The 16,782-nt window shown below is 38.0% G+C and overlaps 1 protein-coding gene across 12 annotated transcripts in view; it reads left to right on the forward strand.

Moving 5' to 3' along the window:
* The window catches only part of CCDC171 (coiled-coil domain containing 171), a 152,784-nt gene that overhangs the window by 116,161 nt on the left and 19,841 nt on the right, over positions 1 to 16,782 (forward strand). For 11 of the 12 annotated variants that reach the window (XM_075410936.1, XM_075410935.1, XM_075410933.1 and 8 more), the window contains one exon: positions 14,896 to 15,048. In XM_075410936.1, coding sequence (XP_075267051.1) covers positions 14,896 to 15,042 — 147 coding nt within the window. In that variant the 3' untranslated portion in view covers positions 15,043 to 15,048. Of the gene's footprint in view, positions 1 to 14,895; positions 15,066 to 16,782 lie in introns of all 12 variants that reach the window. The other variant, XM_075410934.1, reaches the window with a different exon arrangement.

Raw genomic sequence — 16,782 nt, forward strand, 5'->3', positions numbered from 1 at the left:
ATAAGGAGGCACCAAGAGAGCAACAAAACTAGAGCCAAACAACCTGAAGGACATGATATACGTGATCCTAGAACTGAGTTTGCGCAGAAACAAACGTCAGTCAGTGAACAGTGTGATGAAGAGGATGGGCCTTCATCTTGGGACTCACGAAGACCACCCAAAGATACTAACAGACATACGTGAAAGCTATTTACGTGTGCTAATTAGTCCTTAGAAATATAATGAATATTTACATATGTGATTGTATTTAACCTGAACCAACAGGGTGTCTGGCGCGCATGTTTGGAGGAGAAATTCCCCGTGTGCCCGGCGCTGCAATAAAAAATACCTGCGTAACAGGATACGTTATATTGTTAGGTTTTTCTATCGGATCTTTGAATCACCGTCACCATCCTAGTAGCCTTCCACTGGACTCTCTCCAGTAGCTCCTCATCTTTCTTGAACTGGGGAGCCCAGAACTGGACACAGTACTCCAGATGGGGCCTCTCTAGGGCAGTGTAGAGGGGAAGGAGAATCTCCCTCAACCTGCTGGCCACACTCCTCCTAATGCACCCCAGGATCCCATTGGCTTTCTTGGCAGCCAGGGCACACTGCTGGCTCATGGTTAACCTGTCGTCCACCAGGACACCCAGGTCGCTCTCTGCAGAGCTGCTCTCCAGCAGGTCCTCCCCAAGCCTGTACTGATGCATGGGGTTGTTCCTCCCCAGGTGCAGGACCCTGCACTTGCCCTTGTTGAACCTCATCAGGCTCCTCTCTGCCCAGCTCTCCAGCCTATCCAGGTCACGCTGAATGGCAGCACAGCCTGCTGGAGTATCCACCACTCCTCCCAATTTTGTGTCATTAGCAAACTTGCTGAGGGTACACTCTTAACTCTTCATCCAGGTCATTGATGAAGAAGTTGAACAAGACTGGACCCAGTACTGACCCCTGGGGGACACCACTAGTTACAGGCCTAAATAGGCATCTGGAATGCTAAAGTTAGTATATAATCATTTAACCTTTCAGTAACCTTTCTTAATGGAAAATTTTCTTTCTTGACATTGCAAGCAATCATGTAGCTATCTGCTGTTATCCACTTAGACTTTTTCATACATTTATATCTGTTGCATGTGGGCAATCTCTTACAAATGATCTGTGCTGATATGCAAGAAAGCTCTGTAAGGACTGTGTAAAATATGATCTTAATTCACCAAGTTTGTTTATTTTGTTTTACTTCTGCTTGTAATCCTAGGATGGGTTTTTTCCCCCAGCTGGTTACCAAGCTGCTGCATCTTACAGCATACGGACCCAACAGGAAGCATCTTTATTGACTTCTAGTCACTAGTCTTTTATGAGAAAAATTACTCTAGAGATATGGTGATCTCAATATGTACCCAAAGCTGCCTCAGTGAATAAGAGGAGACCTCTAAATGCTATAACTACAAAAATAAAGCATCGTTCAGTAGCAGAAAATAACAAATACAGTTTTCACAGCACCTTGTTTGTTAGGCAATTTTTCTTACTTCAGAAATCCTGTCTTTCAGAACTGCATGGCATTATCTGTGTGTAGTATCTTCAGAAAAGGAGTGACTTTACCAGATAACCAGTGGGTAGCTTGGATGTGACTGTATTCTTTGATATTGTCTGCAGCGTGTACTGTTGTAACACAGATAAGCCCATTCAGAAGCATAGCTGTTAAACTCTTGATAGTCATGTGGGTTACAAAATGAATTCGTGAAGTAAATACTATGGAAGATTAGGAATTGTCTGGAGTCTTTTAGTTTTTGTGCTGGTTCTTTTTTGTTTCAAAAACTAAGAAGAAATGCTGAGCAAGTATGTCTAAACAATAGAAGTTAATAAGGCAATAGACTTTGTTACAGGAATATCATAGCAGCACAAACAGAATCAAAACTGTTTTCTATTTTTAATTACATTTAAACTAAAAAAGGAAACTTCTTCAAATGCTGAATCTTTTGTTTAGTCTTTTTTCACTTAACTGCTTAGTGTTCCATTATTATAAAACATATCACTATCTGTTATTCTTATCAATAGCTTACAGAGCAAGAAAAAATTATTAAATAATGCAATAGTGCAAGAATTTTGTAATGGAAATAAGGGAGACATTTCTGCCCAGATACTACATTTGGTGGGCCTTGTAGTTAAAGACCTGGAAGAGGAAGGGTTATCTACAACTTGAGCGAGTTTATTATGGCTTAGTGATTTGCTGATTGATTTCATTTGCTGTCAGTTAAGGCTCTCTTAATGTCAGCTTTCTTTGCATAATGTCTTGAAATAAAGACTGATGAAGTTTTTCAGATTGATGCCACTTACATAAACTGACCCTGATTTGCCCTTCTGCATGACAATGTAAGTGACAGCAGTTAGATGAAAATACAGCAATGAATATGCAACTTAAGGATTAAGAAAAACACAGTAAACCTTCCAGCGTATAAAACTAGGCATAAAAACTCAGGCTGTTCTGTTAATTCTACAGCTGTCCTGTACTGAAGAAATAGACTGGTGTAGCATCCCAAGCGGCAGTGGTACACCACTGAAGTGAAATTCGAAGAGAACAAGTTTTGAAAAGATTAAAAGTTAACCTGTTTTTTACTGAACTCTACCAATTTGCCACTAATTCATTTTAGGTTTGGGGTTTTTTTTTAGGTTGAAGAGGTGTGTAAATTATGGATCATAAATTCACCTATGTTGTTACCTGCAAGTTTTCTTTTTTACATTGTTATCTTTTAGGAATCATAATGAGCTACTTTGAAGCTGTTGTCTTGATTTTTTTCAGTTACTGAATTGATTGATGATCTAGTGATGTGTGCTGCTAGAATCCTAAGGTCACAATTCCAATACTTATATCGGACTGTGAAAAGCATGAATTCTTAGGTTTGACAAGGTTTTTTGCTGTAGGTGTTCCAGGACAAATATGCTTGAAATAGGGCACTCGTTTTTAACGAATACCTGTGTATTGCAGTACCCAATTTCATTGTAGTCGTCTTAAACTCTGCCTTCATTTTGGTCTCTTCCTTCATTATGCAAATTAATATTAATATTAAGCAAAAAGGTGGTAAGAAAATACAGGGTGGGGAGAAAATGGAGAGGGCTGGAGGGTGCTAAAGTAATGGAAAGAGGAAGAACGTGGCATTGTTTTGTAAACCTGAATAACAGGGATACACAGCCTGCATGTTGGCAAGTTTACCTGCAAAGAATGGAGTCCTTCATGGCTGTTAAAAAGATAATATCCATGGAAGGACCACCATTTATTTGTCCTCCTGGAACCTTGATAGAAATTATATTTAGATTCCTTTGGATTGCTTCCACATCATGACCTTTTTTGACAAAAGTGCAGTTCAAAAGTAAAGATCGGGAGGAAGCAGTCACCTGTTCCACCTGTGGGGCAAACTTGCAACGCCCATTTAATGCTTGAAGACTGTATTTTAGTTCTGCCTTCTCTCTGTTCAGAGGCAGACTGTGTGTTCTTTTCCAATACCAGCACTCATTTGCAGGTCACTCTCTTGCTGATCACAACATAGTTGACAAATAATAAGGGGAGAGATTAGAGAGCAAAACATCATGCCGTTGCTACTGCCTATAGTGCCAGACTTTCTCTCCATCCAGTTTCCTATTCTCACAGGAATATTTTTTTTTTATAAATTACTTTAATATTGCACAAGCTAAAGATCACAAGTTGAAGTCTGAATTCTGAAGTTCTTATAAATGCTTACAAAGACCAGAGGACTGGGTTCTGAGCAGCAGGTCTCATACATGTCAAGATGCGATGTTTGTCTGTACCTTGGCAAAGGTCACTTATCCTAGATGCTTGATTTGTTCTGTAGTTATGCCATGTGAGACTTGCAGCAAATTTTACTCCTTTGGGAGACAGACTGTGGGACTGAGTAAACATGTAGTGCCTAGAGGGCACATAGATTAGGAGATTGTCCCTGTTTAAAAACAGGTTGGACAGGGGGAAGTGGGAAAAAAAAAAAAAAAGAATAAAAGGAACAGGGCTAAAACATCTCCAGAATTTCCCAGCCTCCACCATTTTAGTTCAAGGACCTCCTGAAACAAAATTCATATTTTTGTATTCAACAGCCATTTATTGTCCCATTGCTTTTTGAACCCATGTAAAGTTTAGCATTCACACAACTTGTGGAAAGGACTTTCACAGCTTAACTACATACTTTCTGAAAAACTGTTTTCTGTGTTTGTTTTGAAAATTGTTTCTGCTACTTCATTTAATGTTAGTATGTTAATGTTAATAAATATTCCCATTTTAACTTCTTTATACTAGTCGTATTTTGATCTCGTCTGTCATAATCACCTCCCATTCTCTGCCACTCCATCAGTAGTTGTTTCTTTTCAGTTACTTTCCTCATTTCTGATCTACAAGGTGGTGAAGAACAGTAGAAATCATCTATAATTTTTATATTTGCTAAACTGTGGGAAGTGATTTCTCTATGTTACAAACATCCACAGACACAATTGCTCATAAATTACCTAACTCTAAGTAGTGGTCCACCTCTGAAGAGTGGATAAGGAAGTAGTTACAAATTAACATCAGAGGTAGTTTGGAAAATGCTGTCTTCTAAGGTGTTTGTAAGTTAGGATAGCCCAGGATTGTTGGATAAGAACCAGCTGCTTTTACTACTCCACTGTTAAGGTCACCACTCAGGCACATGGTGTTGCGGTGTCTGCAGTCATTACCAAATCCTGTAAAAAACAAAGACTAAAAAGGACCTTTTCAATCTAGTTACAATACCCTATGATGTGGAGTATTTTATTTCTTATCCTGTTGTTGAAGAATACTTTATTGTCTCTAGGCAAACTCATCTCAGCAGCCTGCGCTCCTTCATTTTCTCCTTTCAGTAGTGCTGTAAGCATCTAGTTTTGTAAACAGAATTCAGAAAGTCACTTTATCTCTTATGCTTCTACATAATTGAATCTAATTGTTGACTGTTGGCCGGACAGGGGGATGGACCATAACAGTCTGGTCCTTGCTTGCCAGGCTCGCAACCTAATAATTCAAATCCTATTCTGCAGTCTGATGATAATTTTGCATTTAATGAAAAGACACCTGGTGCATTTGCTGAAGAAGAAGCAGAAAATCACTGTCTTCCAAAATGTCATCTGAAAAAGCTCATGAGCTAACAACACATCTTTGAATCCTTGGTCTGAACAAGGACCACCAGAGCACTGCCAACAGAAAAGTTAGTGTCCTCTATGTCTTTCAGCCTGTGCCAAGTGAACAGCTTTCTTGCTTAGTTTGTTGACCTCTTGCCTAGAAGAGACCCCAGACTTCAGTACAGTGGAGTCTCACTGATCCACCAGCTTTTAGCATATATTGGTTGAGATTTATAATTTTTTGAGTTGAGTTAATCTGTCATCTGTATGACAAACAGAATCTGTTTTTCCCAAAAAGGGTTTTTTTCAGCTGTACATCCATTGTGAATAGAACTAGATATTCAGAGGTGGCAGGAATTATTTTAATCATTCTTCATCAGATTATGATGGTTAAAAGCAAACTTTGCGAGGAAAATATTTTCTTTAGTTCATACTAAGCTAAAGGGTAGCACATTGTCAAGCTTAATGTCAGTACCACTTCTGGCAGACATTGCCAATATTCTCCAACTTTTGCTGTGGAAACAGGGATGCTAATGTGTATGCTTATTGTGAAGGTCAATAGTAGGTGTACTGTGCTCTTTAAATTTCCTTTGACTCTTCAGAATTTGGAACAAGAGCTAGCTTGATTGAAAATCTAGCTATTTGCATATTGTGTTTTTAAAATACAAATTTTGATAAAGTTCAAGAGTGTGTGAAGCAAACTAGTTATCTTGCTAACATCTGAGTTTAGGCAGAATGAAGGGAGAACATCTGTCCATCCTATAAGTGGCAGTGGAAATTAGATTTAAGGGTATGTCCATTTACCTGAGGAATGCAATTCAGCGTTTCTAGATCATTACCTTTTCTGTAGAGACTGAATGGTGCTTTTTCCTGTGCTGGCATCATGAATTTGTGCACATAACTGATGTTTTGGTGAGAAGCCAAAATGAAAAAAAATCAGTTTGCTGTCCAACCTAACAGGTATACTTTGGAGTTTCTGTACGAAACTACAAAATGTTACTGTATGTAGGGTGAAATATTTATGCTGAATTAAAGCGCAGTGCTACCATGAGCATTTCATAAGAACAGCAAAGGAAATGAAGTAACTATATTACAAAACTTTTTGCAGTTTTCTAGCCCCTGGGTTCCATTAGATTTGAGCATTCACCTAAATTCTGATATGAAGATTAGGACTCATTAATGATTGTTTATGTATGAGCCACATAATTGCATTTGTCATATTGACCAAACCTGCCAGAAGGGACCTTTGTCTCTTCTAATAAATGGCAACTACAGCATAGGTTGTCTTCGTGTTTTTGCATGGAAAATACAAAATGGACACATTTCCCCTTTCTAAGCATATGTAAAATAGGTTATCTAATTCAGTTTCAAAATGTTTTAATCTGAAATTGAAAAGCAGCTTCTTGTGGCCAGAAAGTAATAATATATATCCCTTTATAACTCTAGTCAAAATACTTAAGGAAATGCCTATACTGAACCCAGATTTTGTGGGGTGATAAATTTCTTCTGTTGGAGTCAGCGACAGACTTTTTCTACACTGGTTTAAATTAAATTTTTATTCTTTTCATGAGTTTCTAAAAAGATTCATAAAAGTCTCAGTAGCATTTATTTGTCTGTAAAGCATAATTCTTTACTAAAAGTAGATGAAATTGATCTTAGTTAATAGAGCACTCTTTAAAGCCAATGAAAAAATGTGTTTCAATTTTCAGTAAACTCATTGTTTCTACTGTGTTGGCAAACAGTCGCGTTAGGTACTTACGTTGAATAGTTTCTGGACAGCGTTTCAGAAGAACAGAGGAGTTTTTTAGATCTCACATTTACCTTCCATGTGAAGTTGCTTCAGATTTTCCTACTTAGTAACGTGATAGATTAAGGTCTGCTTCTTTCCCCTCCTTAAATTGTTTTCATACACATACACCTACAATTAATACATTAGATTTCAGACAGTTAAGACTTAGTGTTTAGGTAACATTTATTTATGAAAATTGGTTTGCTTATGTAGGATATCCTATCCATATGTAGGAATCCCTTAAAAATAAGAATTTTTAAATTGATTTTACGTCCATGAATTTGGTTCTGAAAACAGAGTTCTGTAATTTAGCTTTTGTACATCCTTTCCGTTTCTAAGATGTCACTTCAGCAGACCAAAACCATCATCCAGATGCAGGCATCTTGACTTTCATTTGGCATTTCACCTGGATTTTGATGAGAAGTTTTTCTCTCTTGTTTCTCTTCAAGACTGAATGTGTGATGGTACACTGCCTTTTTTTTTTTTTTCTTCAATAAAACTGCATCCTGATTCTTCTGTTGTGCTGCTGCTGTTTCCTTCCTCTCATCCATGGTAATATGTGGTGCTCAGTCTAAGCAGATTTTCATGCTCACAGCTGAGGCACGTTAATGTGGGCTTTATATTATTTTCAGTGACTATCTGTCCCTCTTTCTTTCATCCCTGTCTACAATATACACTCCAAGAGAAAATGGAAGGAAGGGTACCAGCCTGAAATTTCTTTCCGTTTCCATTTCTTTCTTGCCAAAACCATTTTCTTGAAAACTCTCTTCCTGTCTGACAGACTGAAAGGTTATTTTTATATCAAGACTGTGTGAGAAGATGAGAAGGGGTACAATGTAATGGTAGAATTTCTTCCATATCAGTAGCTTACACTGCAAGTTCTTTGGGCAGCAGTTGTTTTTCCTTTACATTTTGCATGCAGCTATGCTTGACTGTGCAACAGACAGTGAGGATGGTTTTTGCACATAAACATTACTGGCCTATAAAAATCTGCATTTTGTTAATTTTGTTAAGTGGTAATTTGCTTGTGTGGTCCAGAGATATTTCTGAGTAGCCAAGGCTGCAGGTAGCTGCTTTGCTGTAAGATTCTCAGGATGCTTTTATACCTGATCATACCAACAAACACATTGGTCTTAATTTATCAGTTTCTGGAAGATTAATGTTATTTTTTGAAACTCTTATGCTTTGTAAAAATTTTCATGGCAATTGTTGTTATGCCCATCCACTGTGGTTTCCAGTAGAAGCACTTTCCCTTCAGTTTCTGTCAATTTCAATGCTCCCTTTTCAGTTGTCTTGTAGGAAGTCATGTCATTACCTCTTGCAAAGAATCTAGCCTTTTATTTAGAGCTCATTCCCTTGGGCTATCCTCTGAGACCTACAGGGTAAAGTAATTGTTATTGAAGCGAAGGGGATAGAGTTAGGCCCTGTGTGTGGCACTGAGTCAGCTTTCGTTGGGGAAAAAAAAAAAAGTTGTAACAGAACTGACCTGCTTTTTGGCACATTTAAATTGTGCATGCCACGCTTGAATGGAACCCAACAAAAAGTTTAGTGTCAAAATGAGATACAAGGAGAATAGATCATTAAAAAAGTGCCAAACAGCTGCAAAAGTGCAATTTTGCTGAATGCTATTTCCCTTGAGGGTTTTTTCTGATGCCTGAGAAGCTGTTGTATTTACATCCTCCACTGATGTTGCCACTAGACATTTTGGACTATGGATCAAGGCAGCCAGAATCGGTTTTCAAATGCTAAAATGTATGGGGAAAACGAATTTTAATCCTTTTTTCACCAAATATAGTTCTCGCAAATCTGTAATGAGTATCCTGAAATCTTGCTTCTGAAAACAAGAAGTAGTTGACATATGTTTTGTTTTCTGGACTAATTTTAACTAATCTTATTTATGTCAGTTTGAAGCAAGGCAGTAATGATAGGCATTCTATAGGATATGCATTAGGCACGCAGAACTCCACACCGTGGATTTTTGTGTTCACACCAGTTGCTTTTGCCTGAACTGCACTTCAGCCAAATTCTGTACCGTAAATGAAATTCTCAGTCTTTTCTGATTCTCATCTAAGTACTTTATTATGCTGGAATTAATGTTTCATTCTTCTGAAGTCCATTCGTTATTCCTTCTCTTGTTCTTTTTCATCTTTTTGTATATGTTGCCCTTAGGTAAATTTACTACCTACTAATGTTCTTTTTAGTTGAAGAATCTCCTGAAGGGAGAACCTAACAGTCATATGCTAATTTTGAGAGGTTTCATATTTCAAAATTTTTTTTTTTTAAGCACATTGTGTAAAGTATATGAGCTTGTTATTCTGGCTGCTGCATCTGATGTTACAAACTCAGTGCTTATATTGTCAGGCTGTTAGTTTGTTTGATACCTTTTAATAAGCATAATTTCCCGTAAGATCTCCTTTCTTTCTTTAGTTTTGTTCCTTCTAAATGGGAGATATATCTCTATGATAACAGCAGGCCCAATAAGATCCTGAGTTAATGGTATAACGTGGATGTAAAAATAAAGAAACAGATTCTTAATCAATTGGTATTTTATTTGTAACTTCAGAATAGTCTAAAACTTTAAATGGAAACTTCCATTCACAATTATTTATAATTCATAATTCAAATAACAATTGTTTTTTAACAATGTTTGTTCCCATTAGCCAAGCACTGAAGGCAAGGGAGGCAACATGTACAGTGTTCTAATTTTGAATTAAAAATGCCATTTTTATAATGTATAATAAATACATTAAAACTTTGATGATAGGTCTTCTGCTAATTTGCATATGTTGGTCTGTATATTTCTTGTCATGTGTTTCTCCTATAACTGAATTGAGAACAGCTGAAGTTTGAGTAACCTTTGAATTTCATAAATTAATTTAAAAAAGGTTTATTTTCTTTTCGTGTTTCATATTCCTTAAAGATTGTTGTGTAATTTGTCAGTATTAGCCACTTTTCACTGCAAATAAAGTACTCCTGAAGATAGGAGTCTCCCAGGCTTGTAAATTTATAGCCATAATACATGCAAAAGCTGTTTTAAAGCATTTGCAGCACTGTGCACCTTAAAATTCTTGTTTCTAGAAATGATGCACAGACCAAAGAAATGATTGATTATTGAAAAGTACATGGAGGGAATATTAGAAGACATTGGTTTTAATTGTCCTCTGGAGGACTGTCTCTAATGTTGTGTTCTCAGTCCTTTTAAAGGTTAATCTGGAGACAGAAGGCAAAGCTTAAATTTTTCTATTTTACTCTGCAGTTCATTAGTTTGTAGTTTATAAGCAACATCAAATTAGTTTGTCTCATTTTTACTCTCAACTCAGGTTTCTCAGCTTCACCAACGTGTAGCTTAAGCTGGAAATTCTCATGTGTATTACAGATGAGACATCTTTGAACAGATCATAAGGACCTTCTTCCTTATGGCTGCTTTGAAATATACCTCATCTGATAATTTCACTTAAAACATGTTTAATTTTTGTTAAATTTTATCTATGTTCTCTTTTATCTGTTTATGTGCTTATCTATATATATTCAGAGTATTGGAGCAGTGGTGGATGACAATGAACATACTTGTTTTGCAATGCTCCTGTCTTCTGACCTTCTTTTTACAAGCTGGGGAGGGAGGCAAAACAGCCAGGTGTGCAATGTTCGTAATCTTCACAGTCCTATTTTCTAAATAAATACGGCCCTGAAATTTAAAAAACTTTGTTCTTTCATCATGTGAATAGCACTTATTCGAATTTTTCAAAAATTTTTATTTGATTTGAATTCAAAGATAGTTAAAGTGCTTATAGAGATTTCCTAGATGGGGGTACTGTTTTAAATGGATCAGAACCCATAAAAAAAGATCCTTAGAAGTATTTAGGCTTAAAATAACTTGTCCACTGAAAGTTATATTTGAAAATGGTACTTGGGCACTCTTGCAAATTTTGTGCCTGGTCCAGCACCTTCAGCATAAAAGCATCGTTTCTTCATGCCAACCTTATTAATATATTTTTATCCTGTGAGTTGCAGCCGTTTATTGGGAAAGTCATGCATATGTTTTCATGAAGCTTCCTGTGTCTTGACTTAGTGTTGAAGCATGGATCTCCTCTCACATTGAAGATACTTTTGACATTGAAAACACTCCTACCATTATAATTTGTTTCTGCCATATCAGTAGCACATGATGTAGAACTTTAAATAATAGTGAAATCCTTTATATAACAATGCATTGTGTGGAGTAAAAGGAAAGGGAAGAGGTCACTGAAAAAAGCCATTCAGATGTCTGATTAATTCCTCTTTTTCTTTGATTAATGCAGAGTAATTCATTACAATTTCTGCTCTTAAAATTGACAGTCCTATGTAAATTTCAGCTATTATTAACCTGCATCGTGTTCTGTCCTTAGGAAGACACTGTAATAACCCAATCACAGAGTGGCTGAGGTTGGAAGAGACCTCTGGAGGTCATCTGGACCAAGCCCCCTGCTCAAGCAGGGACACCTAGAGCCACTAATGTTAACGTGCAGATGTGCATGAATGCCAAATTTTATGCTAGAAAAATTAATCAGGAGGGTTGCTGAAGTATACTTAAAAACTATGTGTACATCTATGTGTACTTAAAAACAAAGGAAAACACTGCTTTTTAGCAGGAAAGGGAAAAAATTCTGCAGAACTAAATGCGCTTTCCCTGAAATTCGGTCAGCAGAGTTTGTTCATCATGGAAGTTTCCAGAGCTGCAAATATATTTATCTGTAACATGCAAATATGGATCTAAATTAAAGTGCTGAACTCCTTTAGGGATGTGTTTAATCATTATGTGACAGATCTTATAACATGCAAGTGACCAAGTTCTGTGTCCATTCCCTGTGTATAAAGCTTTCTAATATGTGGAACTTTTGTATTATGGCAAACAAACCTGTGACTCAATCTGTGACAGACATGTAAAATCATATGGAAATCAATACCTTCCAGTGGCATCTCTCAAAACCCGAAGTATTTGCCTTCCTCCAGATGGCGTTTAGAATAAATGTTCTGCACACTCATTATCAAAGATTCCACATCATCCCCTGGAAGACCCAAAAATAATGGTTTTCCTAACCTGGTTCTGAGTGAGAGAAATCTGAACTGACCCTGACTCTTTGCTAGGGAGTTGGGATATGCTGAAAGGGGTATCTACCTACAGGTGCATAAATGCTACCTTCCACATTGGTAATGAATCGTTAATAGCTGAGAAATTGCTTCCTTTTGCACTAAAATATATATATAGATGTCTTAGAAAAAATAAGTGCCATATCTGAAGAGAAAAGGTCGTGAATGAATACATTTTTCCTAGATTGAAAATTTTTGAAGTCATTAAACAGAACAAATGAAAGAGCAGAGTTAAGCAAAAAGGACTTGGTAACTGGTGTTTCAGATAACTGCATGGACTTAGAGTGGCTCTGGAGATGTAGGATGAAGCTGTATAGGTTAGTGGCTTCTCTAGTGTTGTGGTAGCAGAGGTAAAAGGAAGAAGGTAAGGAATCGTCTCTGTGCATTCTAGTTCAGTGTTACCTTTAAGTACCATGTGGGAAGTAATCAAAGGAACACAGAAGATTTTTTTCTGTGAGATTTGAGACACAGCTTGTTATCACACATTGGTATAATCCTTGTTTCTGAGTCACAGGCCCAGTCCAAAGACGTATTTCAACATATGTCTTAATTTTTAACATGTGGGCAGTTCCCATATGAAGGTTCTCAAGCAGTTTTACATGGGGTGTGAGTTATATCCAGATTCTTGCTTGCTATTGTTTGTGAAGAGTTGCAGCATTTTAGTCACGTTGAATGTTGGTGAAAAATTTTAACAGCAGGATCGGAGTTGACAGGGACAGACTTACAGAGCTATGTGAATACACTTTTAGGACTAGCACCATAATGTGTAAAACATTCTGGGTGTTCTTTCTGATGAGAAAAGATATGACGGTGTTAATTTGCCCCTGCTGTTTTGTACATTTGACAATGAAATAATTTGATTAATTTCACCTATGTTAACTTTTGTTCTGAAAAGCAGTAGTGTGTTTGAGAACAAAGAAAGGGAAGCAGTAAAAATCTTTGTGAATGCCCGCTTGTGGTACTAAGTTTATTTTTGCCTATACCACAGCCTTGCATTCAAAAGGCCAATTTCATATTATCTGTAATATGTTCTTACAGTAGAAACTCACTACAGGTCATTTCAGAAGGGAAAACTATAACTTATAAAATGTGATTAACCTGTTGTAAAGAAGACCAATGATCTCAACAGTGTTATACTATTTAGGGTAGATATAAAGTTACCAGTACTGCCAAATCATTTGTACTCACTTGTGCTGCTAACTGTATTATCAGTCTGATCAATATTACACAGTTGGGACATTCTTCCACTATATACATGAAAACAATTGTATTTTCCCAGCTATATTGTAATCATTTACTTTCAGAGGTCTGTAGGTTTACTGTGTTTCTTTTGTTTCTGCCAAATTAATTTTTTTTTTGACGTGGAGTGGGAGGAAGCTCAGGAAGTAGAGGCTGAATGAGTGGTCGGTGAAGTGGATAGAGAACTGGCTGAATGGCAGAACTCAGAGGGTCGTCATCAGCAGCGCTGAGTCTAGTTGGAGGCCGGTAACTAGTGGTGTTCCCCAGGGGTCAGTACTGGGCCCAGCCTTGTTTAACTTCTTCATCAACAACCTGGATGAAGAGTTAGAATGTACCCTCAGCAAGTTTGCTGATGACACCAAACTGGGAGGTGTGGTAGACACACCAGAAGGCTGTGCTGCCATTCAGCGTGACCTGGATAGGCTGGAGAGCTGGGCAGAGAGGAACCTGACGAAGTTCAACAAGGGCAAGTGCAGGGTCCTGCACCTGGGGAGGAACAACCCCATGCATCAGTACAGGCTTGGGGTGGACCTGCTGCAGAGCAGCTCTGTGGAGAGGGACCTGGGTGTCCTGGTGGACGACAGGTTAACCATGAGCCAGCAGTGTGCCCTGGCTGCCAAGAAGGCCAATGGGATCCTGGGATGCATTAGGAGGAGTGTGGCCAGCAGGTCGAGGGAGATTCTCCTTCCCCTCTACTCTGCCCTAGTGAGGCCTCATCTGGAGTACTGTGTCCAGTTCTGGGCTCCCCAGTTCAAGAAAGATGAGGAGCTACTGGAGAGAGTCCAGCGGAGGGCTGCAAGGATGGTGAGGGGACTGGAACATCTCTCCTACCAGGAGACGCTGAGGGAGCTGGGCTTGTTCAGCCTGGAGAAGAGAAGGCTGAGAGGGGACCTAATATATACTTACAAATATCTGAAGGGTGGGTGTCAGGAGGATGGGGCCAAGCTCTTTTCAGTGGTGCCCAGTGACAGGACAAGGGGCAATGGGCACAAACTGAGGCACAGGAAGTTCCGTCTGAACATGAGGAAGAACTTCTTCCCTCTGAGGGTGATGGAGCACTGGAACAGGCTGCCCAGGGAGGTGGTGGAGTCTCCTTCTCTGGAGATATTCAAGACCTGCCTGGACAAGGTCTTGTGCAGCCTGCTGTAGGTGACCCTGCTTCGGCAGGAGGGTTGGACTAGATGACCCACAGAGGTCCCTTCCAACCCCTACCATTCTGTGATTCTGTGACTGAATTTGAAAGTGTGAACCTTTACCTGAAACTGTGTAGTGATTCTTTATAAACAGAAATTGAACTTGCACTGAGTCTTGAATTTAAAAACAATGAAAAATGGTATCAGCTGCTGAATGCAGTAGTGGATGTTTGAAGACAGCTCATCAAAACACCTTCTAATTAGGGTGCACAGTCATTTGCTTTTCTTAAATGCTGTTTAAGATTGTAGAAGGAATACAAAATCCCATGTTAGACCTTTCTAATGTTGAAGTCTGGAGACTGAAATTTTGCCTGGCTTCCAACCTGTCTTTGATTTCTCTGATTAATAAAAGTTAGGTCTTCTGTAATGAATTTGGATGTATTCTGTTTGGCATTTAAGTATAACCTGCCTAGCACTGATGATTTATTTTACTTTTTAAAGGCCATGATTAAAAGTTTTATGGATGTCTACCAACTTGCAAGTTCCAGAATTGACATGTTAGTGAGAGAAACAGCATCTCATCAGCTTCACGCTGCAGCCCTAAAGTCTAAGCTCCGAACAGCTTGTCTTCATGAAAGTGAGAGCTGACAATTGGTGAGTCTGCTTTTCAAGTAAGTTTTGTCATTTCGATGTGGTTTCCTAGCCAGCATCTCCCTTCTTGCCACATAGTTTCTGTAGGGAAATACAGTAATATTTCATTATAAACAGAGAAATAAAACTAGTGTCAACAGAAGCCTGCTGAGACTTTTCCAGAAGAGAAGGGGGATGGTAAGAGTTAACACAAGGATTAATTTTACTACTGTATCTTCTACAAGGACCTGTTCATTGCTGCAGTCCCTGGAAAAGTATACATTGTGATTTTTTTGTTTTTGGCAGTACAGTAAACAGTTGAATTTTGGCCATGAAGAATTTAGCCATATAAAGATATAGCACCATGTTAAAATAAAGTGTTACTAAATGTGCATGTAAAAAAAATGTTTATGTGGAGGCGTGATTATTTTTTGTTTTAGACAATTGTGGTTGTGAATAATACTGCTCACTAAAGTTACACGGTTAAAATCCGATTTCAGAAATCCTTTCTTGTCAAAAATGTTGTTGCCCACAAAGATTCTTGGACTTGTTTAAGGCTAATAAGGTGATTCTTCAGATCTGAGATCTCTCTCTAGGGGGATTACTGAATGCAGATGTATTTGTATCACGCAGGCGGGAGGCCAGACACATAAACTGCCATAAATATGTAGCCAAGTATGTCTAGAATGAGACTATGTAAGCTCTGCAACTTGCTTACACTCATGTATTTCTTTTCCATCTTTCATTACTTCTCCGCATAGGATAAAGGAGAAAGCTTTGGAGTTTGGGGTTTTTTTTTAGCCTCCTCACCTTACTCCTGTCACTCCTTTTATTCTTGTGAAGCAAATGTTTGTCTGTCTTTTTGAAACAGAAGATCAGTAAGAAGAGAGCCATCACTAATAGAAATGACATAAACACATCAGCAAATATATATTCAAAGGCTGTGGCTTTTGTTGTTTCCAACAGAATTCTGTTAATTTCTTACCCTTATAATTGGATCAGCACAATGGGAATTTAGTGCAAATAGGAAATATATTAATCAGTTTTAAGATCTTGAGATGATAATTGTTGAATGAAAGCTTTGTTTTATTTGTGACTGCATAACCTTTCTAAGAAACTAAATGAAATTGCTTCACTGAAATTGCTTCTTTTCTCCTCCAACCAGGCTTTCTTTGTTTTCTGATAGGTTTACATGTGTCCTGCTGAGCCTATGCCCAGCGTAATTGGGTTGCTCCTTTGCCTGTTATGATTGTTTTTGTTGTTTAAATCAAGAGGACCACTTGTGTACTAAGGATTGGGAAGTCTGCCAAACTTGCTGCAGCGAGCTTTGCTTTCATTTGGATGAGAGAGCTTTTAGCAAAGATTATGCTAGTCCTGTCTATGAAGGGCTGTGCAGTGGCTTGATATGTTACAGTGAAAACAAACAACTTGCCCCCCCAGCTCTCTGATGCCTGTGATTAAATGCAGTGCTTTTGAAGTAATTTGTGTCAGTGTATGGTATCAATGTAAAGATGATACTTTTCGCATTGTAGTAGGATCTGCTGCCGTTGTGTACAACCCTTCAGGGAGAAGAATGATTCTTCATTTAGATGCAGTTTATTTGAGCCTAAACATAAGCATTAATAGAAAGTGCTTTACAATTTTAATATAAAGGCAAAAAATGCAGCATGATAGATTCTCAAGTTTCCATAAGAGAAGTATAAGTATTGTATGTTTTGTAGTATTTCATAAAGCTTGTCCCTAGTATTTGCAGAATTT

Source organism: Opisthocomus hoazin, chromosome Z, assembly GCF_030867145.1.
Source record: "Opisthocomus hoazin isolate bOpiHoa1 chromosome Z, bOpiHoa1.hap1, whole genome shotgun sequence".
Classification (NCBI taxonomy): Eukaryota; Metazoa; Chordata; class Aves; order Opisthocomiformes; family Opisthocomidae; genus Opisthocomus; species Opisthocomus hoazin.